At 38.4% G+C, this 27,199-nt stretch overlaps 1 protein-coding gene across 1 annotated transcript in view; it reads right to left on the minus strand.

The window, feature by feature from the left end:
* The window catches only part of LOC126366010 (exosome RNA helicase MTR4), a 94,839-nt gene that overhangs the window by 46,277 nt on the left and 21,363 nt on the right, over positions 1–27,199 (minus strand). The window contains exons 4-9 of the mRNA XM_050008854.1: positions 9,791–9,965; positions 8,596–8,910; positions 8,282–8,516; positions 5,254–5,385; positions 5,009–5,169; positions 2,613–2,889 (exon numbers count right to left, since the gene is read on the minus strand). Of these exons, the coding sequence (XP_049864811.1) occupies positions 2,613–2,889; positions 5,009–5,169; positions 5,254–5,385; positions 8,282–8,516; positions 8,596–8,910; positions 9,791–9,965 (1,295 nt within the window). The remainder of the gene's footprint in view (positions 1–2,612; positions 2,890–5,008; positions 5,170–5,253; positions 5,386–8,281; positions 8,517–8,595; positions 8,911–9,790; positions 9,966–27,199) is intronic.

The raw sequence follows: 27,199 nt of genomic DNA on the forward strand, positions 1-27,199 counted from the left end.
TTTAACCCTTGGTATAATGTAAATGATGAAAGTAAAGCCCTCAAGAATGTAACCAGAGGTCATTCACAGATATACTTTTTCTACCTGTGACACCCCGAGTGTACATGATGGCTCAATTTTCCCTGTTCCTCACGTGACATGTCCAACCACCATTTTTTTAGTACTTTTCATGCATTTGATTCTGTATATTTCTTCATGAGACATAGCATCGCTTTGTCAAAAATAAAGCAGGAGGATTATGATGACAGAGTCATAGTAGGACTTCCTCTCTCCTTTAGAATGTTCACAGCTGACTTTCTTCCAGAAGATAAAAAATTGGCAACCTTCCATTTCGTTCCAATCCTAGCAATCATCTATGTAGAGGCAATCACTTGGGCCTGCTGAGATGGATGAGGTGCGGATTAGCATAGATAAGCATCCTCCACTAATCCCTCCTTCATTCACAATGTCTTCATCTTCACTTGTTTCTGATACAAAATCCTTATTTTTATCAGTGATGTCAATTCTGTTTCAAAGTTGGAATTCTCGAAGAGCTATAACAGCTCATCAGAGAGTTCAAGCTGATGATACATGTTCAAAAATGTCTTTCAAAGACAAAGACTATTACCTGAATAATATTATATAAACTGTGGCAGATTGAATTGTGCATGTGCCAAGATGCAACAATGAACAGCAACAACTCTGCAAGACTTCTTACTGTTACCACTTCATTGTTGGATTATTTGCACATATTCAGAAAACTAATTACAGTAGTGTCAAATTGATCCATTCTACCATTCTAGGTGTATAAAATGAAATGTTGAAGAAAACAAATATTTTTTTATAAATAAGATAAAAAACTGAAAAACGTCATAATTTCACAAATGAGTGAAAAAAATTAGATCTGACATTGAAGAAAAAAGTATGATGAGGGTCATTATGCAGTAAGAAGATCTTTCACTATAAATCTGAGCCTTGGGTTCTTTTTTTAGCTTAAGAGTTTCTTTCAGGAGAGAGTACAAGACATGTTCATTAGAATAATTTAAAAATCTATTTCATCTCTTCTCTGTCTAGGATGGTAAAATACTTCAGAAGAAAGTTGACAGTTGAGTGTTGATGAGAAAGATTTGTTTACTTCCGAGGTAAATATTGCGTAATTTAAATGGTGAGAAAACATTTTCTCTCTAATGATCTTGAGCACTGGCACTAAAAGTCATATCACAGACGGGAAGAAAATTTGAGAAGAGAAATGGATATAAAAATTGAAAAGCTACAGGATTCTGTGATGGGTGCAAGTGTAGTTCTTAACTGCATACAGTGATTTTGCAGTAAATTTTGAAGTGCCAGTTCAGAAGAGGCATGACCAAAAAGGAGAGTATCTTACATAACCAGCACAAGACCAACTATTTGAGAAAGAAGAAATATTAAAGTTTACAAGTCCACCATTTTTTTTTTTTTTTTAAACTCTGGTATAAGAAATGTCAGTTTGAAAGATAACTACTTTCATAACCTCTCTCTCTCTCTCTCTCTCTCTCTCTCTCTCTGCCGGTTGTCTGGAGCACTTATATTTGATAGATAAAACAGTGTTTAATTTTCCATTTTCATCCAATGAAAAATTTCATATATTATTTCTTTATTCCGTTTTGCATTACAATGTTTTACTCATCAGGTCTGCAATATTTCGCTAGCGTAATCACTTAAGATATAGGCCGCAGAGGTCTTCTGCTTCAGGTTTTTAAAATTCACTAACCTCAAAAAGGAAGGTGAAAAGGGGCTCTCCAAATGTGTTGTATGCTAATTTTCACATCAATTTGTAGTTAACACTCAGTGTGTGTGTGTGTGTGTGTGTGTGTGTGTGTGTGTGTGTGTGTGTGTGATTATTACTGTACTTACTTAAGGAGGGGAAGTGACAGTGGTACACAAAGTATTCTTTGCCACATACCCTAAAGGTGCCTTGCAGTGTGTACACTTAAATGTACATATTAATTTGGTCATTTATTACTTTCTTATTTCACTGTCAGAGCTCCTAGTAAGTGAAAATTTTCCTGTAGTGCTGTGCATACACATAAAAAGTCTCTAATTTTATTTTCTCTACGTTCAACTTCTCATATTCTAGCTCTCCCTCGACCTATCTATCTATCTATCTATCTATCTATCTATCTTTGCCTCTCAACCTTTTTGCAATAATTAGTCATTCATTTGCATCCATATCTCATTCTTTCTTTCACGCTGGATCTTGGCTGTTCGTTCCTAACACTTCATTGTAATGTGTGACTGCTGATTTAGGGTTAAGAATATTTCTACCTTGCCTTTAGTGAACGTACATTCATTCTTTAATCCAGTTGTCTATCTGTAGCCTTTAAAAAAGTTAGTTTTGAAAGCCATGGGATTGTAAATATGTATGTGTACCTATATGGCTTCTAAGCATGCATCTCACAGAATACTGTTTCTCCCCCCCCCCCCCCCCCCCCCCATACGTATTATATATGTGAAGGCAACAAATTGGCAACACACATTACAGTGTAATGAAAAGTGTACAGATAAAATAGCAGCAGCACAAAAATTGTACAACAAATATGCACATCCCAAAACAGCACAGAGCAAGTGAAGACAATGAATTTGTAAGCACTTACTTTCATACAGATGAGGTATAGATGACTGGTTTTGAAACTGGAAGAAACTTCTCTCCAGCATATATTCTGGATTAATTTCTTCCACACGCAAGAGATTGAGGACCATATTATAAGTAAGATGGAAAGCCGAGTTTATGGGATCTGGCAGGCCTTGCACAATGTCACGGCCTACAGCTGGGCTTACTTTTTCATCAATCATAAGGATTACAATCCCTTTTTCATCCAAACCACGTCGACCTGCTCTTCCAGACATCTGAATATATTCTCCTGATGTAAGCTATAAATATAAATGCAATGTCTAGAAATTATATCAAGAAAAGAACTGTATTTATCACTACTATTAAAGCATGCAACACTACTGAAGGACCTGGATTAAATAAAATTAACATTCACTTAATTTGGTGTAGTCACTTCTGGCATCCCAGACATGTATCCTGGGCGTCAAAGCATGTATTCAGAATGAGATTTTCACTCTGCAGCAGAGTGTGCACTGATATGAAACTTCCTGGCAGATTAAAACTGTGTGCCAGACCGAGACTCGAACCCGGTTCTTTGCCTTTTGCGGTCAAGTGCTCTACCAACTGAGATACCCAAGCACGACTCACGCCCCATCCTCACAGCTTTACTTCTGCCAGTACCTCGTCTCCTACCTCCCAAACTTTACAGAAGCTCTCCTGCGAACCTTAGAACTAGCACTCCTGAAAGAAAGAATATTGCAGAGGCATGGCTTAGCCACAGCCTGGGGGATGTTTCCAGAATGAGAGTTTGACTCTGAAGTGGAGCGTGCACTGATATGAAACTTCTGTAAAGTTTGGAAGGTAGGAGACGAGGTACTGGCAGAAGTAAAGCTGTGAGGACAAGGCGTGAGTCGTGCTTGGGTAGGTCAGTTGGTAAAGCACTTGCCCGAGAAAGGCAAAGAACTGAGTTCGAGTCTCAGTCCGGCACATAGTTTTAATCTGCCAGGAAGTTTCTTTTTTAAAGCATTTACTGTTACTCCTGAATTGCAGTCACTGGGATTTTATGCAATTACTCTCAAATAAATTGTTTCAACAGTTAGAGAGATACTGGAGGAGAGTAATATACCTTACATGATTATCTGCTACAGATCACAACAGCTTGACAATGTTCAAATTCAGTAACTGTGGAGTCTAGAATAGGGGTATTATTGTGGTGCAGTTCCCATACCATGGACAATGCTTCATCTAATGAATGAACATGATAATATCAGTTAGCTTCACATAGCTTACTGGTTCAGGCCACAAGAAGTGAGGCTATGGCCATCCATATCAGGAATGGGTTGTAGACCTCCCCTGTGATTCTCCATATGTCAATCAATACTGCAGTAGGCAAAAAACGTACACTGTCACATCACACTGCACATTTGCACTGGCAGTACTTAACATTTTGTGCTCCTAGCACAGACATCAGAATTTTGCTACCACGGCTACTGAGTACATGCTATGCCAAACAATCATTTAATGACTTTTGGTTTTAACAATGCAACACTACACATGAATAAGTACATTGTAACTGAACTTAGTCACATTTATTCATGATTTTTTTCTTTTATGCTCCTGTTTCTTCAAGTAGCTGTGTAAACTTCAATAGTAATTTCCCTGTGATGGTGTAACCAAAGACTGATAAACACCATATTCATATTTCTGTTTATGAATTTCTGAAACTTAATTTTGGTTAAAGGTATAAATGTATAGAACACTATCTTAACTGGACAAGAAATGAGAAAGGAACTTCAAGTTCATTGTGAATTATGGCAGTTCTCACCACAAATGATTTAGAAAATTAAAGGAAATTAAGTAAGTATGAATCCAAATCAAGTTTCTTTCGTAGGACAATCCAATATTTTGACTGAGTCTTAGTACTAAGTTTTTCCACCAAGAGACAAGGTAGATAGAAAATACTTGGAAAAAACCTACTCTCAATAAACTACGACCTACACAATGTATTTCAACAGCACCTTTGCTTAACAAGAAGCTATAAACTTTAGTAAAAGACAGTAATTTTTTGATAGTTAAATAATGTTTCTTCATGCACTATGATGATGTCAACACTTCCTACATTTTCCACACTTATGTGCAAATCATCCTCTTTGGTAATTCATATACTTTGTTTTAAAATTCTCATGTTCAGTAATCTTGAATAGTCATTTATATCATTCACTTCAAGAACTATTTTTCACTAAGGAAGCTCCTCCATCATATGACAAACTATTTTCTTTCAAGAATGATCCCTGATCTTAAAGCTCTCCCCACAACACACCCCCTACACCAATTATGCAACAGAGATAAATTTTTGCTAACAGTTCTTACCAACATTTACTCATGTTTATAGCTTCTACTATTTAATTTGCTTACTTAAAATATATATGATATAATTACATAACGAAAATCCTTTCCATCAAATTTTCGAGGGCCAGTAAATAACACCGTTCTGGCAGGCATATTAAGACCCATTGCAAAAGTTTCAGTTGCAAACAAAGCTTTTATTAAACCTTCAGCAAATAGAATTTCTATAGTTTCCTTCAAAATTGGCAATAATCCTGGAAAAAAGTAAAAAACTTTAGAACACATAAACACTGTAAAATCTCTAAAAACGAACTCCAACCATAGATTTCTCAACAAACCTCCATGGTGAATACCAATCCCTCTTCGAAGAAGTGGTAGAACATTTTCCACCTGAGGAAGCTGACGATCCTCTTTGGATAAAACATCCATTGCATTATTGAATACTTCATCCACTAATTTCTTTTCTTCAGCTGTAAGATACAGAAAAAAAGTTGTTTCTCACTATTAGTTTACAAACATTTGGTAATGATTCTCGTCATTAAATTAAGGATGCTGTTGATGTTGCACCGCAGAATTCTGTACAAAATGAGACCACATGAATATTTGTGACAGCTACTGGGAGTGAACTTCTGACTTGTTCACTTTAGCTATGATATCACATCAGACTTACAAACAATGAACTACACACAATATCCAAGGAGAAAAATCTCTCCAATTAAAAGCCAAATGACGATAAGGGAATACCATGTGGACACATTCTAAAAAAATGGCTGGTGGAACCTTGTTCATTCACCTCTTTTTTCTGTCAGAAACAAAGAAATGGTTGATGGAACTGAAATTAAACAGGAATTGGTAGATTTGAAATATTGTCCTTGCATCTCAACAAGTCTCTCTTACATATTTTATTATCTTCTTCCATTTATTACCTGTTCACCATGATATGTAATTATTTTTGTTTTTGTTTGTTGAAGTTCATATCTGTTTCATTTATGTAATTTTATTTTCATCTGATGTTTATTTACATCTGATTTGTAAACTGCCATTTCTCTCCTCAATTTTCAGATCTTAGCCACTCATTTTCCTCTTATACTGCCTATTACAACTTGGTTGGCATGTGTGAATTTCCTAATTAATCTATTAGTTCTAAATGTTTCCTTTCTTTTGCCAGTTGAAAGAACTCTGGCTTCTGAATTTTAAGATATATCTTGTGTCAATTTTTGTGCCTGAGCTTGCTTCAGAAAGATATGTAGGCTGCTAATGCCAAAATATTGAAGTAATCACACCTTGGAATGGTTTACTTCTGCTGACAGGACACTGCAAGCAAAAGAAAAAGAGAAAAGTGAACAACACAGGGACAAACAGAATGTGATACACAAATCAGACTTTGGCATCACGAGATCCAAAAAGTTTTGGAAAAGTGTAGTTAGAAATGGTAAATAAAGTAACCGACAAGCATAGGATATGAGAAGTATATAAAAGAGAAAAGAACAGAAACTGGACAAAAATGTAAGTTTCAAAATGTAAAAACAAAAATAAAAAAGGAAAAAAAAACAAATAAATGAATAATGTTTGTTTTGAAAGTGAGAGATGGGTGGTAGGAAGATGCTACGTACTTCAGAAGTGCTGGGGATGGAATAAAAATCACGCCAGTGGTACAGTAGGCTTAGAAGTTATGGCTATCATTTCACTGAGCAAGCTACCCACGCGGTACTGTGTGTGACACGCATATATTCTGTCTTTATTCATTCCTACAGACAAAATTGCCTTTCTCATACCAAAAAAAGCTCTAATTATTACATCTCATCTGTTGTATATCATGAGTTGTTTCACAAGTGCACTTCTTTGTTGCTTTTCATAGCAATCAACATTTCCCCATCAGTTAAGATTGCATGAGAAATTCTCTTGTTGCTACTGTGGATGCATTTCATGCAAAAAGTATGTTAACAGTTAAATTGCAGGCACTGCTATTAGCTGAAGGGTTTGGTATGCAAAGAAATATGGAAGTGTGCATCACTGAAATGGATGTTATCAACAGGGAAGGTGACACAATATCCAGACAATTTGACTGTCAATAGTAGCTGTGAAAACAAGTTTAAATGATAAAGGAAGTTTAGTCTCACAGCAGGTCCAAACAGTGAAAACGTTATCAGCATACTGAAACCAAAGTATGAGTATTGATGGAATAACACATTATTTTCATACCTTTTCTAAGAATGCTTCTGCATTCACAGAAATATAGTACTATATTTTGTTTTCCAAACCAGCTTGCCATTATGGAAATCAAAGGAGATCTGATTTAGACTGGACAAATGTGGATTCAAACCTGCTTGCTCCCACATATATATGACACTCCCCCTCCACCCCCTTCCCTCCCACCACACCACACACGCAAGACCAGTTTATTACAATATAGAAACTCACTCTCTACATTTTCACACAGATACATTCAATTCTATTAGATACAATTTGTAGAAGTTTATTTATGCTTGCTATGGAATAACCCCAACATTCATTCCAACATTTTCTCCTTAATTATAGTACAATCACCAGCGGCAAGACTTCCATGTTGTCTCCAAGCTGTATAGAACATGCCCTTTCCCAAGCAGTTAATGCCATCCACCATACTCATACTAGATTCTCCTGTGTGCATAGATCAAGTGCATTAGATGCAAGTATTGCTCAGTTTGAATGCCAAAATATATATTTGGACTGCTCTACCATTTCTTTTCCATCACATTATTTTGTAAAGATATTCATGGTGTGAATACTTCTGTGTGTTATAACTGTACCGTTCCCTAAGTGAAAATAAATGTGGATTCATCCTTTTAAACACCCAGTGCAAAATATGCACTCGTATTTTCATGTTTCTAAATGCTGTACCACCGAGAAAAAAACCTTCTTAATTTAAGAGGTTGCAAACAATTTTAAGTTAATAACTATGATAATATCTACTAATTTACGTCTTTTAAAAAATAGAATCAACCCTTTATCAAAGGTATTTTTAAAACTTATTATTTGTCAGAGTCACAATTACGAGAGAGCAACAGACATTAACTTGAACTGCTAAGAAGCATTACAATAAATGAGGTACAGAGGTCTTGTGAAATGCTCAGACTACTTTCAGAGTTTGTTGCAATTATTCCTAGCAACTCATCTACAAAATTAATTCAAGTGAAAAGTTACATAGTTGGTGAGTTTGCTCTGGGCTGAAATTTGCAAGAAATGTTTAACTAGCAGGAAAAAGAAAGCAAAATAAGAATAATGATGTATCATCAGACTGCTGTGTATAACTTAATTCTCAAAATATTCCTTTGCACCATATGGTGATAATGGCAGAAAGACTCAATGATTAAACAAAATTGTTACCAGTATTAAAATCCAATCTTGCCATCTGCATAGCATAAAGTTCACAGTCCTTTTTGCTGAAACTGAAAATAATGACTGGTGCAAATTGTCTCTCCATGATCATTTTTACAATTTTATAGATGTTTGTTTCGCCTTTCATTCCACCTCGTCGACCCCTCTGGTCACCTTTAGCAGCATCTCCAGCATTCTGCAGAACTGCCATTGCTTTGTTGAAATTATCCTCCTTGAACTGGCCCTGAAACAAAACAATTTTGCTGGTGGAGAATTACAGGTACAGTTTTTCAAAAAGTTCTACCATTCAATTTTCTACTTACTGCTTCATCCACAACCATGTGAATTCCATCGCCACCAACAGGAAAAATATAGTGCTGCAAAGGCACTGGCCTGTAATCGGTATAGACAACATGGCAAGGCTGACGATGTAAATGTGCTACCCATTCAGCAAACTGACGAGCATTTGGGATGGTTGCCGAAAGAAAAACGTAATGTACATTGTCCGGCAACAAAATAAGTGTTTCTTCCCAAACAACACCACGTTCTTTGTCACGCATGTAATGGATTTCATCAAAAACAACCCAGCCTACTTCACGCATTACTTCTGACCCACGATACAGCATATTCCTGAGGATCTAGAAATTGAAAACTTTGAAATAGAGATTATACTACAAAATTAAAAACAGATAAATGTTATGAAATGCATGCAAAATACTACATCTGAGTACAGTTCAATTTAAACTGTTTCATATTTCTGCCACAAAAGATACCAGACAATTTCATTGCATAACATCACCTCTATGTGTTACAACAAACAGATTTCAGTGTCACTATTTCACTCACTCAATACAAAGTAAGGAATGACATCATCCAGGAAACAGTACCTAACTCTGCACTATTATAACCCTAACATTTATGTACAGTTTTGTGTGTTGAATGTGCATTGAAATGTATAACTAGACAAAAAATGTAGTAATAATTAAGATTGTGTATAAAATGCAATGGACATATTCAACTGACAGAAAAGAAATGATATTCTGAATGACAATAAGAATGGACAAAACTGGAAAAGTTATTCAAAAACCAGACAATAATTGTGACTTTATGGTTGACTGGCCAAGAAAAACAAAATCATTCTCTATGATAATGCACAACATAGTTGCCAAAAGAAAGGTAGGAAGATAAGAGAGTTCTGAAACAAGTATTCACTGAACAACACACACTTGAAATACATAAAGCAGCCTGCACAGATTGCATGTCCCCTAATTAACACAAACTCTGCCACAATGATCATAGTGATGTGAATAAACAATTACTATTTTGAGGTACAGTCAGTTGCCACTAACCTGGTCTTGGATGGGTTGAATAATTTTAATCTTTATCCAACTCATCTACACCCTGGCCAGTGTACTAAGTTTACATCAAAATCACAATCATCCAAAGATTTCAACAGCAACTCACCTGGCACTATAAGACTAAGAACACCAAAATCACATCTCTGAAGTTGTTACGTACCTCTGTTGTCATAATGAGGCAACTAGCCGAAGGATTGATGGTAACATCTCCAGTGACAAGCCCAACATCTTTAAATTCTTCATAGAACTCTCTGTACTTCTGATTACTCAAAGCTTTTATAGGAGTTGTGTAAATCACTCTCTGCTTATCACGGAGTGACATGGCAATACTGTACCTGTCAAAAGAACATTTACCTTTAATATAATTTAGGAATTAAAGTTTCAGCATGTAATTTTTTACACCAATTGGCAATGATGCAGATAGGTACTATCATCAACATATAACATGAATTAACAAGACAAGCACAGTAAAACAGTTAAGAAAATTATCTCAATCTAAAGAGCCTAGTATATGTGTACACATTTATATAAATTCAAAATAAAAATTTCTGTCATTTCGAAAACATTGTTACTAATTATTAGTTCATTTGGTATTGATGAAGAAAGAAGGGCTAGAAGGATGGGGCAGAACCAAATCAGTTAGTAACGGAACAGTTTTACAACTCAATATTTGTCAACAAGTAAGTTTAAATGTGGCACACTGAAAGAAGTACACCAGAATACCAAGATAATTAAAAAGCAACATATTTTTTGATCACAGAAAGTGCGATGTCCCACATGACATATGGTTAACAGAACCTTACTGTCTCTGACTAATTGGTATGAAAACAAGCACATTTATTGAAATTTGCCCTTTTGTTCTCTCTTCTTCTAGATGGTATTTTCCACACATTCCTTTCATTGCTGTCTATAGAGAAACATCTCGTTTCTGATCTCAGTTTTCACTCATTTCTGATCTCAGTTTTCAGCACCTCATAGGCTTCAATTTTTTTCCAGTTTTCCCACAGTCCATGATTCACTTTTAAACAGTACTGTGTTCCAGACAAACTCTCTCGCAAATTTCTTTCTAAAATTAAGGCCTATGTTTCATAACAGTAGAATTCTTTAGATGAGGAATGCTTTTTATTCATAGTCCTCAATCGTGATATTACATTTATCAGTAATCTCATCGTCTCTTTCACCTTTGTTTCGTTTATTCTCAATCCATATTTGGGGCCAAGCACACTTTTCATTCCACATAACAGTTCTTGCGCTTCTTTCTCACCTTCAGAGAGGATAGCAATGTCATCAGCAAATCTAATCTCTGATATCCTTTCCCCTTTAATTTTAATCTCAATTCTGAATCTTTCTTTCTCTTCCTTTATTGGTTCTTCTACATACAGGTTAAACAGTGGAATGACTTAAGCCTAAAAATCTGAAAATTTATCTCTTTGTCTTCCATTCTTGTTGTTCCCTCTTGGTTCTTGTGAGTATTTTATATCACCCATCTTTCCCTACAGCATACACCTATTTTTCTAGATATCAAATGTTATCTAAATCGACAAATGCTTTGAAGGGGTCTTGATTTTTCTAACATCTTGTCTCCAGTCCCTTATATTCTAAACATTAACTTCAATAATTGTGCAGTTGCCACTTCCTCAATTATTTTAAAAACACCAAAGTAATGTTGAGAGCTAACTATTTTTCTATGTCATCTTGTTCCATATTGTGTTTTTAGATATGTTCCATTTATTTATTTACTTTAAATAATGCTGCACGCAATAGTACATCCTGCTCCATCAATTATCTGCTGTTTCTTGTTTAAGTATTTTGTTGATAATCAGTCAAAGTACAGTAAGAAAAGTCCATTACATGCTCTTTGGAACTTTTGTCAGAGTATCATTACGAAAATCTCAATTATGTCTCTTGGTGATTTAAACTATACATAACATTTAAGTCGAAAATGTTGTACTCAGTAGCAACTGGGCAGCAAGTTAAACTGATAGGAGGAGAAACTATACTAAATGTAAAGTCTTGGGTTGAGATAGATCATGGGGCATAAATTTTTATAGGTTTGAATGTCAGCAGCAATGTAGCCAAGAAAAAAGCAAATTGTAAGTCTGCTAGTCAAATGTTTATAAAATTAGAAATGCTATAAGGACAGAAACCAGATTCAATGATCAAAGGTTTGCAGAGAAATTTCTTTAGTTAAGCGGGTATTACATGACGATCTGCCACAAACGGTACTGGTCTAGTGCGACAGCCATCTAGTGGTAGAACGAGTGAAACCACGAAAATTAGCAGACACATTATCTGTGCACCAGAATAGAGAGCAGTTCTAAACTGCCATCAATCCGTGCAAGAGCACTTGGCAGCGATAACTCACGCATGTGCAGAAGGAGCTACCACAGTGTTTTCTGCTTGTTATTTGCTTACTGCTTGGTGGTTATTAGCTCATTTCAGATTTTCGTGTCGGGGTTTTTTTTGCGGTTTTTTCCTTCTTTTTTTACAGTAAGTTGGTTTTCATAGATGCAGAGAAAAAACTTTTTTTTGCCAGTAGACTTTCTTTTGGACTAGCTATTTGTGAAAGTATTACTTCTATTGATTATTTCATATTCTAAAAACGAAATGGAGCAAAGAGGCATTAAGTGTTTTAATTCAGCCATACAGTGAGGAAAGATGTATGTGTTATTCACTGCATCATAATACAATATGTCGGCAATTGTTTCTTTCCGAGTAATAAGCCTATAATGCCACATGGTGATTTTCAATTTAGATCATAATGCCTTAGCTTACGAAAGTTCATGTTTATTTTGATTGCATCTCTTATTTATTTCAGCATGACAGAAAAGAGAAACTGGCAGTGATCGGCAACAAAGTCTGTGCAGTTCTGCTCAGTGTGATAGACAGAACTGAAAAACTCTGAGTAGCACTTATAAACCGTATATTCAAAATTTGGAAAAATATCACAAGCACACCTTTTAAGTATTGGTCCTTTCAATTGCTGCAAACTGCAATGCATACATCCACAACAACTTTTGAAATGGTGGGCCGTGCTATTCTGTGGCTAAAAGCCAAGACTTGTAAAAGATTCCCCATTCACCAGGAAAAATAATGTTACAACCAGCCAACAACATAACAGGGCATTTACCGGTATTTTATCAGTGATCTAGGCTGGTATGATCACAAAATGTATAAACATATGACTTAATTCTTACTTTCGAGATAGCCTCCCTCATGACTGTGCCACACTTTCTGAATCCATTTTCTATCATAGATAGCAGCATCTCAAAACAGGTCATATCCATCCTAACAAAGTTTCGATATTCTTGCGGATGTTCGGGCCTCAGTTCTTTCATTAACAGTGAATATATTCCCCTGCCTTTGTCCCTTCTTTTCAGTCAGGGTTGAACCCAACAACATCTGACTTTTCGTTTTCATCACCGTTCTGCCCTAACCCGAAGATTTACTGTCACTGCCAGGGCAATAGTTCCAAAAACGAGTGGATCCTCCATGTTGCTGTATAAATATAAATTTCGCTATACATATACCTGTGTAACGAGGTGTCGTAATATAAAACTGTAGAGTCTCTAATTCAGGACAGTACTAACCTACAGTTGTAAGACATTTCCAGGGGCAGATGTGGACTCTGACCACAATCTATTGGTTATGACCTGTAGATTAAAACTGAAGAAACTGCAAAAATGTGGGAAATTAAGGAGATGGGAACTGGATAAACTGAAAGAACCAGAGGTTGTACAGAGTTTCAGGGAGAGCATAAGGGAATAATTGACAGGAATAGGGGAAAGAAATACAGTAGAAGAAGAATGGGTACCTTTGAGGGATCAAGTAGTGAAGGCAGCAAAGGATCAAGTAGGTAAAAATACGAGGGCTGCTAGAAATCCTTGGGTAACAGAAGAAATATTGAATTTAATTGATGAAAGGAGAAAATATAAAAATGCAGTAAATGAAGCAGGCAAAAAGGAATACAAACGTTTCAAAAATGAGATCGACAGGAAGTACAAAATGGCTAAGGAGGGATGGCTAGAGGACAAATGTAAGGATGTAGAAGCTTATCTCACTAGGGGTAAGATAGATACTACCTACAGGAAAATTAAAGAGACCTTTGGAGAGAAGAGAACCACGTGTATGAATATCAAGAGCTCAGATGGCAACCCAGTTCTAAGCAAAGAAGGGAAGGCAGAAAGGTGGAAGGAGTATATAGAAGGTTTATACAAGGGCGATGTACTTGAGGACAATATTATGGAAATGGAAGAGGATGTAGATGAAGACGAAATGGGAGATACGATACTGCGTGAAGAGTTTGACAGAGCACTGAAAGACCTGAGTCGAAACAAGGCCCCCGGAGTAGACAACATTCCATTAGAACTACTGACGGCCTTGGGAGAGCCAGTCATGACAAAACTCTACCAGCTGGTGAGCAAGATGTATGAGACAGGCGAAATACTCTCAGACTTCAAGAAGAATATAATAATTCCAATCCCAAAGAAAGCAGCTGCTGACATGTGAAAATTACCGAACTATCAGTTTAATAAGTCACAGCTGCAAAATACTAACGCGAATTCTTCACAGACGAATGGAAAAACTGGTAGATGCGGACCTCGGGGAGGATCAGTTTGGATTCCGTAGAAATGTTGGAACACGTGAGCCAATACTGACCTTATGACTAATCTTAGAAGAAAGATTAAGAGAAGGCAAACCTACGTTTCTAGCATTTGTAGACTTAGAGAAAGCTTTTGACAATGTTGAAAGGAATACTCTTTTTCAAATTCTAAAGGTGGCAGGGGTAAAATACAGGGAGCGAAAGGCTATTTACAATTTGTACAGAAACCAGATGGCAAGTCATAAAAGTCGAGGGGCATGAAAGGGAAGCAGTGGTTGGGAAAGGAGTGAGACAGGGTTGTAGCCTCTCCCCGATGTTATTCAATCTGTATATTGAGCAAGCAGTAAAGGAAACAAAAGAAAAATTTGGAGTAGGTATTAAAATTCATAGAGAAGAAGTAAAAACTTTGAGGTTCGACGATGACGTTGTAATTCTGTCAGAGACGGCAAAGGACTTGGAAGAACAGTTGAACGGAATGGACAGTGTCTTAAAAGGAGGATATAAGATGAACATCAACAAAAGCAAAACGAGGATAATGGAATGTAGTCGAATTAAGTCGGGTGATGCTGAGGGAATTAGATTAGGAAGTGAGACACTTAAAGTAGTAAGGGAGTTTTGCTATTTGGGGAGCAAACCAACTGATGATGGTCGAAGTAGAGAGGATATAAAATGTAGACCGGCAATGGCAAGGAAAGCGTTTCTGAAGAAGAGAAATTTGTTAACATCGAATATAGATTTATGTATCAGGAAGTCGTTTCTGAAAGTATTTGTTTGGAGTGTAGCCATGTATGGAAGAGAAACATGGACGATAACTAGTTTGGACAAGAAGAGAATAGAAGCTTTCGAAATGTGGTGCTACAGAAGAATACTGAAGATAAGGTGGATAGATCACGTAACTAATGAGGAGGTATTGAATAGGATTGGGGAGAAGAGAAGTTTGTGGCACAACTTGACTAGAAGAAGGGATGGGTTGGTAGGACATGTTTTGAGGCATCAAGGGATCACAAATTTAGCATTGGAGGGCAGCGTGGAGGGTAAAAATCGTAGAGGGAGACCGAGAGATGAGTACACTAAGCAGATTCAGAAGGATGTAGGTTGCAGTGGGTACTGGGAGATGAAGAAGCTTGCACAGGATAGAGTAGCATGGAGAGCTGCATCAAACCAGTCTCAGGACTGAAGACAACAACAACAACACTAACCTACATAATAGAGAAACAATTACTTCATAAATAATGGTAAAAAAACAATTTCTTATTAAATAGCAACCTTGAGTGCATAGAAATAATTTGAACATATGATATTCCAGTATATCATACAGTCCACCTTGAGTTGCGGGCAGTAGAACGAATGACTTTACAAAACATCAGACAGTTCTATTTTCTTTTCATGCATATCATCTGCTGCTGCGCATGTGCACTAGGTACATCCCACGTGGATGGTGTAACAGGTCGGAGTGAACTAGTCTGTAGTTACAGGTATGCATGTTAGGGGCACTGGTGCATAGGTGTAAGGTTTAGGCGCATTGTGTAATATGGGATTTACAAATATGATACTAGTAAGTCAGCTATGCAGAACTGTATGCATATTCAAGAATATGCAGAAGATTTAAAGGCAGAAGGTGAAGCTGTGAAACATGTGGATTATGTCACAAATTCTCAGAATGTTAGCACCAAAACTTAACCACTTCTGTATTGCATGGGGTAGCATCCAACAAAAATCTCAACACATTATTTGAATGTCTGTATCTGTGAGAAGATAGAAGTCAAACATGTCCCAAAATACTTTCATCTCAAAACAAAATAAACCCCCTTTCAAAGCAAGTCGGCAGGAAAAGTCTACAGTTCAGCATTTCAAATGCGGCGAAAACCGGCATGTAAGGAAACAGTGCAGGTATATATCATGTGGCAATTATTCAGCATATTGTACATATTGTAAACACAATTATTCATGCAACAACTGCAAACAGGAGAGTTATTCTGACAGGAAACGTCCAAATGCAACATTAAGAAGAAATGCACAAGCGAAAAACAGACAGCAAAGAATCAAAAGGTTTCAAAATAAAAGCATTTGTCACTGTTGAATTACCTGTTGCCAACATAAATGATAAATATGCAGTCTGACAGAGAAAACACTTGGTACAAAGATCGTGGTGCTGCACACCACATGACATTTAGGAGGACTGGGTAATAATTTATGCAAAACTAAATCAATGTATGAAAGTGTTGATTGGTGGTGCCACTGCATTAGAAGGAACTGGGGTGGAAGTAATTGAATTAGAGCTTTTGATGGAGAACAGTGGTATGAGACAGTTCTGGAAAAATCTTTTATGTGTACTGAATATACAGTTCAATTTATTTTCTGTCACTGAAGTCTTAGACAACGGATATGTTCAGATTACAAATGCGGACATCACAGTTTTCAAAACCACTGACAATTTGCAAACTGTAGCAATAGGTAAACATGAGTAACAGATGTACAAAATGTTGTTCTGTACAAAAGAATTCAACAAATGCATGGCACCAAGCTCAATTAAAATATGGCATGAAATGTTAGCACATCCAAATGTTGCATATGTTATAGTCATACTAAAAAAAAAGGCACTGATTATATTGATGACTGAAATGAGTATGTATGCGTTGGTTGTCTCTATGGCATACACCATCACAAATCTCATCTGACAAATACGAAGATTGCGTAAAATACCCTGGATGTAATTCATGTTACTTGTGTGAAACGAATATCATGTTGTTAGGAGGAGCAAGGTATTTTATGTTGTTTAAAGATGATTTTTCCCATTTCCAAATGGTTTATTTTCTGAAGACGCAAGATGAAGCTATTGCCAAATTAGAAACTTTCATGAAAATGGTAGAAAATTAGCTTGAGAAGAAAGCAAAACCAAATGAGAACCTGAGGGCCAAAGCATAAATGACATAGTCTTTATGCTAAATCAAAGTGGAAGAAGTGCAATAAAAGTCCTGCTTAATTGTGGTTTGGACGAAAAATAAATCTTACTAAGTTACGTAGTTTTCGCTGCGAGTGCTATGTTACGACTACGGATCACAGACAAAGACTGAAAAGAAATAAAAGAAAGGAATATGTTCGAATATGATTTGGATTTTCCCTGCTAAAGAATATACCTACCTAATGAAATGGGCATTTGTTGCCTCTGATGTGTCATATTTGACAAAACAATAGAAGAAGACGCTACTGTAGTCAAGACTTTCGCAAGAGAAAAGGGGAATGAAATTGAGTATCAGTATCCAGAAGAAAACCAGATATCTGATGATCACTACGTGATACCATTGAAGAGAGTAGCTTTTCTTCTGATTACATGGCACAAAATAGAATATCCCTGCCAAAACTATGTGAGTGACGAAACCTTACACACATTTACAGACTACGAAATGGCTTTGCAATGCTGTAATAATGGAAACTTTGGCATGGTAGGCAAAGTTGAAGACACTTCTATTTCAAATACCTTGAAGGAGAAAAATTACTACAAAGCAATGTCTGATAAATACAAATCCCTAATAAAATTCAAAATTTCAAGTCTTTTAGAACTTCCAAATAATGTAAAATCTTTAACCTGGTGCTGGGTATTGCATAAAAAGTGAGACGGAACGTTATAAAGCCAGACTAGCTATAAGAGGTTTAGGGCAACAGGAAGGACTGATGTTTGCTGTAAAGACAGCATTTCTAGACAGAAATCTGCAATAGGAAATCTGCATGAACCAACCTGATAGATTCAACGATGGTACAAACAGAGTTTTCAAGATGAAAAGTTTATATAGCCTAAAATAAGCTCCAAAGAAATGGAATGAGAAACTTCCAAATTATCTGCTATCATTAGGATTTGTTAACACTGACAATGATCCTTGTATCTACTGTAATGAAGACAGAAGCATCATTATAGAATTGTTCGTTGATGATGGGTTTGTTGTTGAAAGGAACACAGACAGCATTACTGAAGCTTTGAACAAGCTGAATCATAAGTCTGAAATAACAACTGACAGAACATTTTGAAATCAAATATCATATCTTGGAAAGGAGATTAAAATAAGTGCAGAGGGAATTTTTGTAAATCAGCCTATGTATACAAAGAAAATCTTAAGACAGTTTAAGTTTGATGATTTGAATCCAGCAGCTACACCTACATAGCATGGAATGATGACAGATGAAGAAAATCTTGTCACTGATGTTCCACTGTGAAGGACTGAAGCCAACAGAGAAGCTACTGGGAGTCTGCTGTATCTCACAACAATATCTCATCTCATCTATATATGTTTTGCTGTTAATTACTTGCATATATTTAATAATAAAATAATGGTTAGTCACTGGAAAATTCAAGACTTATTTTTCAGTGCCTAAAAGGAACTACGACGTTTGGGATATTCTTTGATGGAGAATAAACACTGCTTGCCTTTGCTGATTCTGACTTCGGAGGTGATATCTCAACTAGACACGCGACCAGTGGAGTTCTTATCATATGTGGACCACCCACTGTCTGGTACATTTAAAAGCAACATCTTGTGGCAATTTCAACCACTGAAGCAGAATATCAAGACACCGTCTCTTCGATCGAAGCTGTATGTTGGGTACAATGCCTTGGAAAAGAACTTGGAGTTTTAGTTCTGAATCAAGTGACAGAACTCTGTACTGATGATCAAGCTGGCACACATATGTTGTAGAATACCCATGAAAGAAAATAACAAGAGGCAAGAAACATACTAATATTCCACAAAAAATGATTCAACAACATATGGACCATAAAATTCAAACATGTACAAAGTTCAAGTAAACTTCCTGGCATACTGACAAAACCACCAACTTGCAAAGTGTTTAAAAAATTAAGAAGAAAAATAATTACAGAGGAGTGTTGAGAGTTCACTATTTTTCTATTTCTTGTTGGTTTATGTATATGTTCTATGTTTTGTTTTCTTTCTCTCTTTTTTCCAACACCGCTGTAAGTAGCTCTTTGTTCAGTCAGTTGTCCGTTGTTTCTTGTTCGAGCATATTATACGTGCATCAGTTACATTAAAGTGTACTCCTTTAAATGCACGATAGTTGCTTATCCTTAAAACAAGAATTTATCACGACTATTGCTTCTGTTTAGTTTGACTGCAAGCCTTCTAAAGCTCTGCCAAAAACAGTTTCTAATATTATATCTCCTACGTCTTCTAAAAATGACACTAATTTGTTTTCTATCAAGTCAGCAGGCAGTTTCTCCACTCACAGACACCATAAATGTGCTGCTTCTACTCTCCTTCTCGTTGTTTAACAATGGAATTTCTTTTGCACTCTTTAACTTAACACCTTTGTTTTTAATTCCACTGAAAGTTGTTTGTCTTTTCTATACAACGTAGGTGCCTTTCAAACCATCTACTTCGTTTTTGATTTCTTCATATTTTTCTGCACCCATTCGTAATGTTCCCTGGTGGTGAAACTTTTCAGTTGAGCAGTTAAATATATGTAGGTCAGCCTTCAGATGCGATACTAATAATTTTCAACAATGTTTAAAAATTTCTCCCTCAGCTTTCATTTTATGTAAAAGTGCACTTATGTTTTTGAGCTTTTTCCTTGCACTGCACAGTTGGTAGCTGTTTGTGTGACGCATTAAGGAAAATGAACTTGATGAATGATAAGTCAGATGATTACACAAGACGGTGGAACCAATAAGAAAATGATGTTCGATAAACGTTTTCCTGATGTGGAGCATACGAAATAACATGGCAGGGAAATGGAATAGATAGCGCAGACTGTTGATTTATAAAGCAGAACAATCTGTAAAATTTAAAATGGGACTTCTGAAAATACCCTACAGAATTTTTTAAACAATTATTGGGCTACACTACAGATCAGCTGTCACTACAGCTAGTTTTTCTTCAGTCACATTTGTTGGCTTCACCACCTCCAAACAAAACATAACATGCCAACCTAACTTCTACCTCGGGCTGTGCTACAGATCAGTCTGTCACCACTAGCAGTTATTTTCCGCTCACATTCATAAGCTTTGCCAACTCGCAACCAAACTATAACATCGGAGTACAAAATGATATCTGAAGAAAATGTTTCATATTCCAAAAAACATACAAGAAATACATATGAAAACCAGTAACCAACTTTATAATCCATAATAGCCAGATCTTCCCCCATGAACCGTGGACCTTGTTGGTGGTGGGGAGACTTGTGTGCCTCAGCGATACAGATAGCCATACCGTAGGTGCAACCACAATGGAGAGGTATCTGCTGAGATGTCAGACAAACATATGGTCCTGAAGAGTGGCAGCAGCCTTTTCATTAGTTGCAGGGGAAACAGTCTGGATGATTGACGGATCTGGCCTTGTAACATTAACAAAAACGGCCTTGCTGTGCTGGTACTGTCAATGGCTGAAACCAAGGGGAAACTACAGCCTAAATTCTTCCTGAGGGCATGCAGCTTTACTGTACAGTTTAAATGATGATGGCATCCTCTTGAGTAAAATATTTCGGATGTAAAATAGCCCCCATTCAGATCTTCTCCTAAGGAGGAAGTCTTTATCAGCAGAAACAAAAATGGCATTCTATGGATCAGAGTGTACAATGTCAGATATCATAATCAGGCAGGTAGGTTAGAAAATTTAAAAAGGGAAATGGATACATTAAAGTTAGATACGGTGGGAATTAGTGAAGTTCGGTGGCAGGAGGAGCAAGACTTCGGTCAGGTGAATACAGTGTTGTAAATACAAAATCATATTAGGGTAGAGTAAGATTATGTTTACTAATGAATAATAATAATTAAAAAAAAATAGGAGCGCAGGTAAACTACTATGAATGGCATAGGGAACATATTATTGTAGCCAAGATAGACTACCACAGTAGTACAAGTTTATATGCCAAATAGCTCTGCAGATGAGGAAGAGATGAAAGAAATTATTCAGATAGTGAAGGGAGACCAAAATTTAGTAGTCACGGGGGGACTGGAATTCGATATTATGAAAAGGAAGAGAAGAAAAAGTAGTAGGTGAATATGAAATGGCGGTATGGTATGAAAGAAGCCACCTGGTAGAATTCTGCAAAGAGCATAACTTAATCATAGCTAACACTTGGTTTGCGAATCACTAAAGAAGAGGCCTGGAGACACTTAAAGGTTTCAGATACATTATGTAACGGTAAGACAAGAGATTCAGGAACCAGGTTTTAAACTGCAAGACATTTCCAGGGGCAGTTGTGGACTCCAGCCACAATCTATTGATTATGAACTGTAGATTAAAACTAAAGAAACTGCAAGGAGGTGGGAATTTAAGGAGATGGGACCTGGATAAAATGAAAGAACCAGAGGTTGTAGAGAGTTTCAGAGAGAGCATTAGGGAATGATTGACAAGAATGAGCAAAAGAAATACATTAGAAGAAGAACGGGGAGCTTTGAGACATGAAATAGTGAAAACAGCAGAGGATCAAGTAGGTAAAAAGACGAGAGCTACTAGAAATCCTTGGGTAAAAGAAGAGATATTGAATTTAATTGACAAAAAGAGAAAATATATAGATTCAGTAAATGAAGCATGCACAAAGGAATACAAAAGTCTCAAAAATGAGATTGACAGAAAGTGCAAAATGGCTAAGCAGGAATGGCTAGAGGACAAATGTAAAGATGTAGAGGCATATATCACTAGGGGTTGGTTAGATACTGCCTACAGAAAATTAAAAGAGACCTTTGGAGAAAAGAGAACCACTTGCATGCATATCAAGAGCTCAGATGAAAAACCAGTTCCAAGCAAAGAAGGGAAGGCAGATAGGTGGATGGAGTACATAGAGGGTCTATACAATGGCGATATACTTGAGGGTAATATTACGCAAATGGAAGAAGATAAAGATTAAGATGACATGGGAGATATGATCTATGTGACGAATTTGACAGAGCACTGAAAGATCACCAAAACAAGGCCACCGGAGTAGACAACATCCCATTAGAACTACTGATAGCATTGGGAGAGCCAGCCCTGTCAAAACTCTACCATCTGGTGAGCAAGACATATGAGACAGGCAAAATACCCTCCAACTTCAAGAAGAATATAATGATTACAATCCCAAGGAAAGCAGGTGTTGACAGGTGTGAAAATTACCAAACGATCAATTTAATAAGTCACAGCTACCAAATACTAACACGAATTCTTTACAGACGAATGGAAAAAAACTGGTAGAAACCAACATCGGGGGGAGATCAATTTGGATTACGCAGAAATGATGGAACACCTGGGGCAATTCTGACCCTACGACTTATCTTAGAAGATACATTAAGGTAAAGCAATAGATAGTGTCTTGACTGGAGGATATAAGATTAAAATCAACAAAAGCAAAACGAGGATAATGGAATGCAGTCAAATTAAATTGGGTGATGCTGCCGGAATTAGATTAGAAAATGTGACACTTAAAGTAGTAAAGAAGTTTTGCTATTTGGGGAGCAAAATAACTGATGATGGTCGAAGTAGAGAGGATGTAAAATGTAGACTGGCAATGGCAAGGAAAGTATTTCTGAAGAATAGAAATTTGTTAACATCGAGTATAGATTTAAGCATCAGGAAGTCTTTTCTGAAAGTATTTATATGGAGTGTAGCCATGGATAGAAGTGAAACATGGACGAGAAATAGTGTAGACAGGAAGAGAATAGAAGTTTTCGAAATGTGGTGCTACAGAAGAATGCTGAAGATTAGATGGGTAGATCACATAACTAATGAGGTGGTACTGAATAGAATAGGGGAGAACAGGAATTTGTGGTTCAACTTAACTATTTGGCATCAAGGGATCAGCAATTTGGTATTGGAGGGCAGTGTGGAGGGTAAAAATCATACAGAAACACCATGAGATGAATACACTAAGAAGATTCAGAAGGATGTAGGTTACAGTAGGTGCTTGGAGATGGAGAAGCTTGCACGGGATAGAGAAGCATGCAGAGCTGCATCAAATCAGTCTCTGGACTGAAGACCACCACCACCACCACCACCACCAGCCAGATCAATAATTGTCAATCTCGTGCTATCCATGTCGAAAACAAACAGAAAAAATTTATATCTTCCACCAACACAAGTCATTAGGCTACAGCAATTCTTATTGGCTACTGTATACTATCACCTCATTGGTTATGACCAACGGAAACGAACTGTCAACAGCAGCACACAGCGGAACAGCCGCTGACACCGAAAGAGCACCTTTGTTTTCAACAAATGAAGATTCATACAAATCTAATGCTTTCCGGCATTCTGGTTGTAGTAGTAGACGAACCCATCTGCATGTTCTAGCACTAGGCGAGACATTACAATAGTGAAGAAGCACTTATCCTTCAAATAAATATGGTGACTGTATGAAAGTTTTATTTATTAATAACAAATTTGATGGATCATGACCTAAATGATATACTGTGGTTCTAAAGTTTTAAAACCAGCCTGACCAGATGTTTTGTGCCAACAAGGAAGCAATAACAATCAGCCAAGTGGTAAAACTGTAATGAATTTCCACTGAAGTCACTTCATGCAGAATACAAATCCAAAGTCAGCAACAATAAGGTCCATGAGACATTTCAGTATAACTTATTTGTGCTTCATATTAATTTTAAAATCGGACAAGAAAACCACAGACACACAAGAAACATGTAGAAGAGATAACAAGGGAGCAGATTCCTGTGGCCGACTGATCATGAGAGTAAAAAGGAGAAGCCAGCCACTCTGCAACACATTAAAACCTCCACCCTAAAAGCACTAGGGAGGAGGACACAGAGGGACAAAGGACATGCGCTAAAACTTAGATCAAATGATAAAACCCACCCTAACGAATAAAATGTAAAACTAAAGATGCTGTTGACGCATTGTCGACCAACACTGAAGGCAGGGTGCTGGGAAAGTTAAAAGTCCGCCGCATAGTGGCTAAAAGTGGGCAGTAGAGCAAGAGGTGGACAACCATCATTTGTGAGCCACAGCGACACCAAGGTGGGTCCTCGTGATGCAAGAGGTAACAATGCATTAGCTATGTATGGCCAATTCGGAGCCGGCAGAGGACAACTGATTCCCTGCAGGAGGTCTGCAAGGGAGACTTCCACACATTCGTAGTCTCCTTACATGACAAGCAGTTTGTTGTGTGTGCTGTTTTGCCATTCCGTCTCCCAAAGCCGAAAAATCCTGCGGTGTAAGACGGAACACAGGTCAGTTTAGCAGATGCTCATCTCCAGAAGCAGTTTTCGCACAGCCCGTTTGGCCAGCCTGTCAGCAAGTTCGTTGCCTGGGATTCCGAAGTGCCTTGGGATCCAAACAAACACCACTGAACAATGGGACCATTCCAGGGCATAGATGGACTTCTGATTGGACGCTACCAAAGGACAGCAAGGGTAGCACTGGTCGATAGCTTGTAGGCTGCTCAAGGAGTCAGTACATAGGAGAAATGACACATCAGGGCATGAGCAGATGTGCTCAAGATCACAACATGTGGCCGCCAGTTCTGCAGTGGAAACACTGCAGCCATATGGCAAGGAGAGCTGTTCAAGATGTCCTCCATAAACATATGCAAAGCCTACATGACCATCAGCCATCGAGCCGTCTGTGTAAACCACTTCATGGCCCAGTACATGTCGAGAATCGAGAGGAAGTTATAGCGGAGAGCTGCAGGGTTATCGGAGCCCTTAGGGCCATGCGAAAGTTCTAGAAGAATGGAGGTGTACATGACTGGATCTCCAGAAGAGGTGGTAACAGGAAGGACTCCAGTTCAGACAGAAGGGACCACACGTGAAGCCCATCTGGGTAGGTGTCCGTGGGCATGATGCCGGGGGATGACAGGAAGATGGGGAACTGGTCACTACCACACAGGTCATCATGTGCTCTCCAGTGGATAGATGGAAGAAGACCAGGACTGCAAACTGAGAGATCAATGGCCGAATATGTGCCATGTGCCACACTGAAATGTGTGGGGTCACCTGTATTTAAGAGGCAGAGGTCGACGTAAGGATCAAGGTCGAGTTGTGACAGTAAATTTTAGACCTCCCTACCTCGGCCAGTAAGCACAGCACCAGCCCACAAGACGTTATGTGCGTTAAAATCTCCATAAAATTGGAAAGATTTAGGGAGTTAATCAATCAGTGCAGCCAATACATTCATGGGCACTGCACCGTCTGAAGGAAGATATACATTACAGACAGTTATTTCCTGTGCTGTCCTTATCCTGACAGCCACAGCTCCAATGGGGGTTTTAAGGGGCACAGGTTTACTACGTACCGAGTTCGGGACAAACGCAAACTCCACCTGCCACTACTATAGTCGCTACAGTTCCTGTAACATCCCTTATAGCTGTGGAGGGCAGGGGTCCGCATTGCTGGGAACCAGGTTTCCTGGAGGGCAATGCAGAAAGCAGGTGTAAAGCTTAACAACTGCCTTAGCTCAGCCATGTGGTGGAAAAAACCGCCGCAATTCCACTGGAGGATTACACGATCGTGAGACTGGGAAGGCATGGAACACTCATTGTAGTGACCTGCTCAACAACATCAAGCTCAACAACATCAATGGCATCGTGTGGAGGAGATTCAGCTTGTTTAAAGCCCATCTGCATAGGTGTCCGTGGGCATGACGCTGGGGGAGTGACAGGAAGATGGGGAACTGCTCACTACCTCAGGGTCACCTGCTGCCACCAGATGAGTACCTGTGTGATTGACATACATGGTGTCTAAGAGCCTAACAAGATCTAGGTCCTCAGTGGACACCAGAATCTCCACCTCATCCTCAGACACAGAGCTTGTAGGTAGTGGTAGTGTGGATGCCACTGCAGTGCCTTTGTTCTTGGGGGTATTTTTCTTTTTAGGTTTCTCTCACTGCTCCTTAAGTTTGTCTGGCTGGGAGGGCTTCACTGATTCAGTCTCAGGGACTGAGGAGGACCATGAAGCCCTATCACCAGCTACCTGTGGTTGCTTCAGCAACTGGCGGGTGTCAGCTTTGCCACTGGTAGGAAGGGAAGGGAAGGGAGTGACCCAAGGGATCCCTTCCTGGCGAGTGGAGCCGGGGGGGGGGGGGGGGGGGGGGGGGGGCAGAGTGTTGGAGTGGGTTGCGCAGGAGCAACAGGGAGAGAAGTGCCCCCCCCCCCCCCCACCACCACCATCAAGAGGGCAGGTGGAGTCTGATGGCTCTGAGAGCCAACTGACGCTGCGGAATGGAAGATGGTAGAACCGTTGTTGTAGCAGCGGTGTAGGTTGCACAGGATGTAGCCTCTCATATTTTCTCTTAGCCATATTGTAGGCCAGTCGGTCCAGGGGCTTGTATTCCATTATTTTTCTTTATTTCTGGAGAATCCTGCAGTCTAGTGAGCAAGGCGAATGGTGCTCTCTGCAGTTGACACAGATGGGAGGGGGGGCACATGGAGTTTTGGGATGTGAAGGACGTCCACAATATCGACAGGTGATGCTGGAAGTACAGCAGGAAGACATATGGCCGAACTTCCAGCACCTAAAGCACTGTATTGGGGGAGGGATATATGGTTTTAGGTCGCAGTGGTAAACCATCACCCTGACCTTGTCAGGTAGTGAGTCACCCTTACAGTCCAAGATGAAGGCACTGGTGGCAACCTGATTATCCCTTGGACCCAGGTGTATCAGACGAAGTGGACACCTCACCACTTTCAATCGGTGCACAGCTCATTGTCAGACTGCAAAAGAAGGTCCCTCTGAAATACGATACCCTGGACCAAATTTAAGATCTTATCGGTCATGATTGAAACAGAAACATCCTCCAGCTTGTCACCGGCCAGTAGTGCCCATGACTGGGCAGAGGATGCTGTTTTGGTCAAGACAGACCCTGGCCACATTTTGGACAAGCCCTCCACCTCCCCACACTTGTCCTCTAAATGCTCCATAAAAAACTGAGGTTTCATTAACAATAGATTCTCCATCAATTCTCGTACATATGAGGAACCGGGGTGAATAAGCTCCGCTGCCATCCTTAGCCTGGCGTTCTTCCCATGGTG

The sequence above is a fragment of the Schistocerca gregaria genome, chromosome 4 (assembly GCF_023897955.1).
Source record: "Schistocerca gregaria isolate iqSchGreg1 chromosome 4, iqSchGreg1.2, whole genome shotgun sequence".
NCBI classification, from domain to species: Eukaryota; Metazoa; Arthropoda; class Insecta; order Orthoptera; family Acrididae; genus Schistocerca; species Schistocerca gregaria.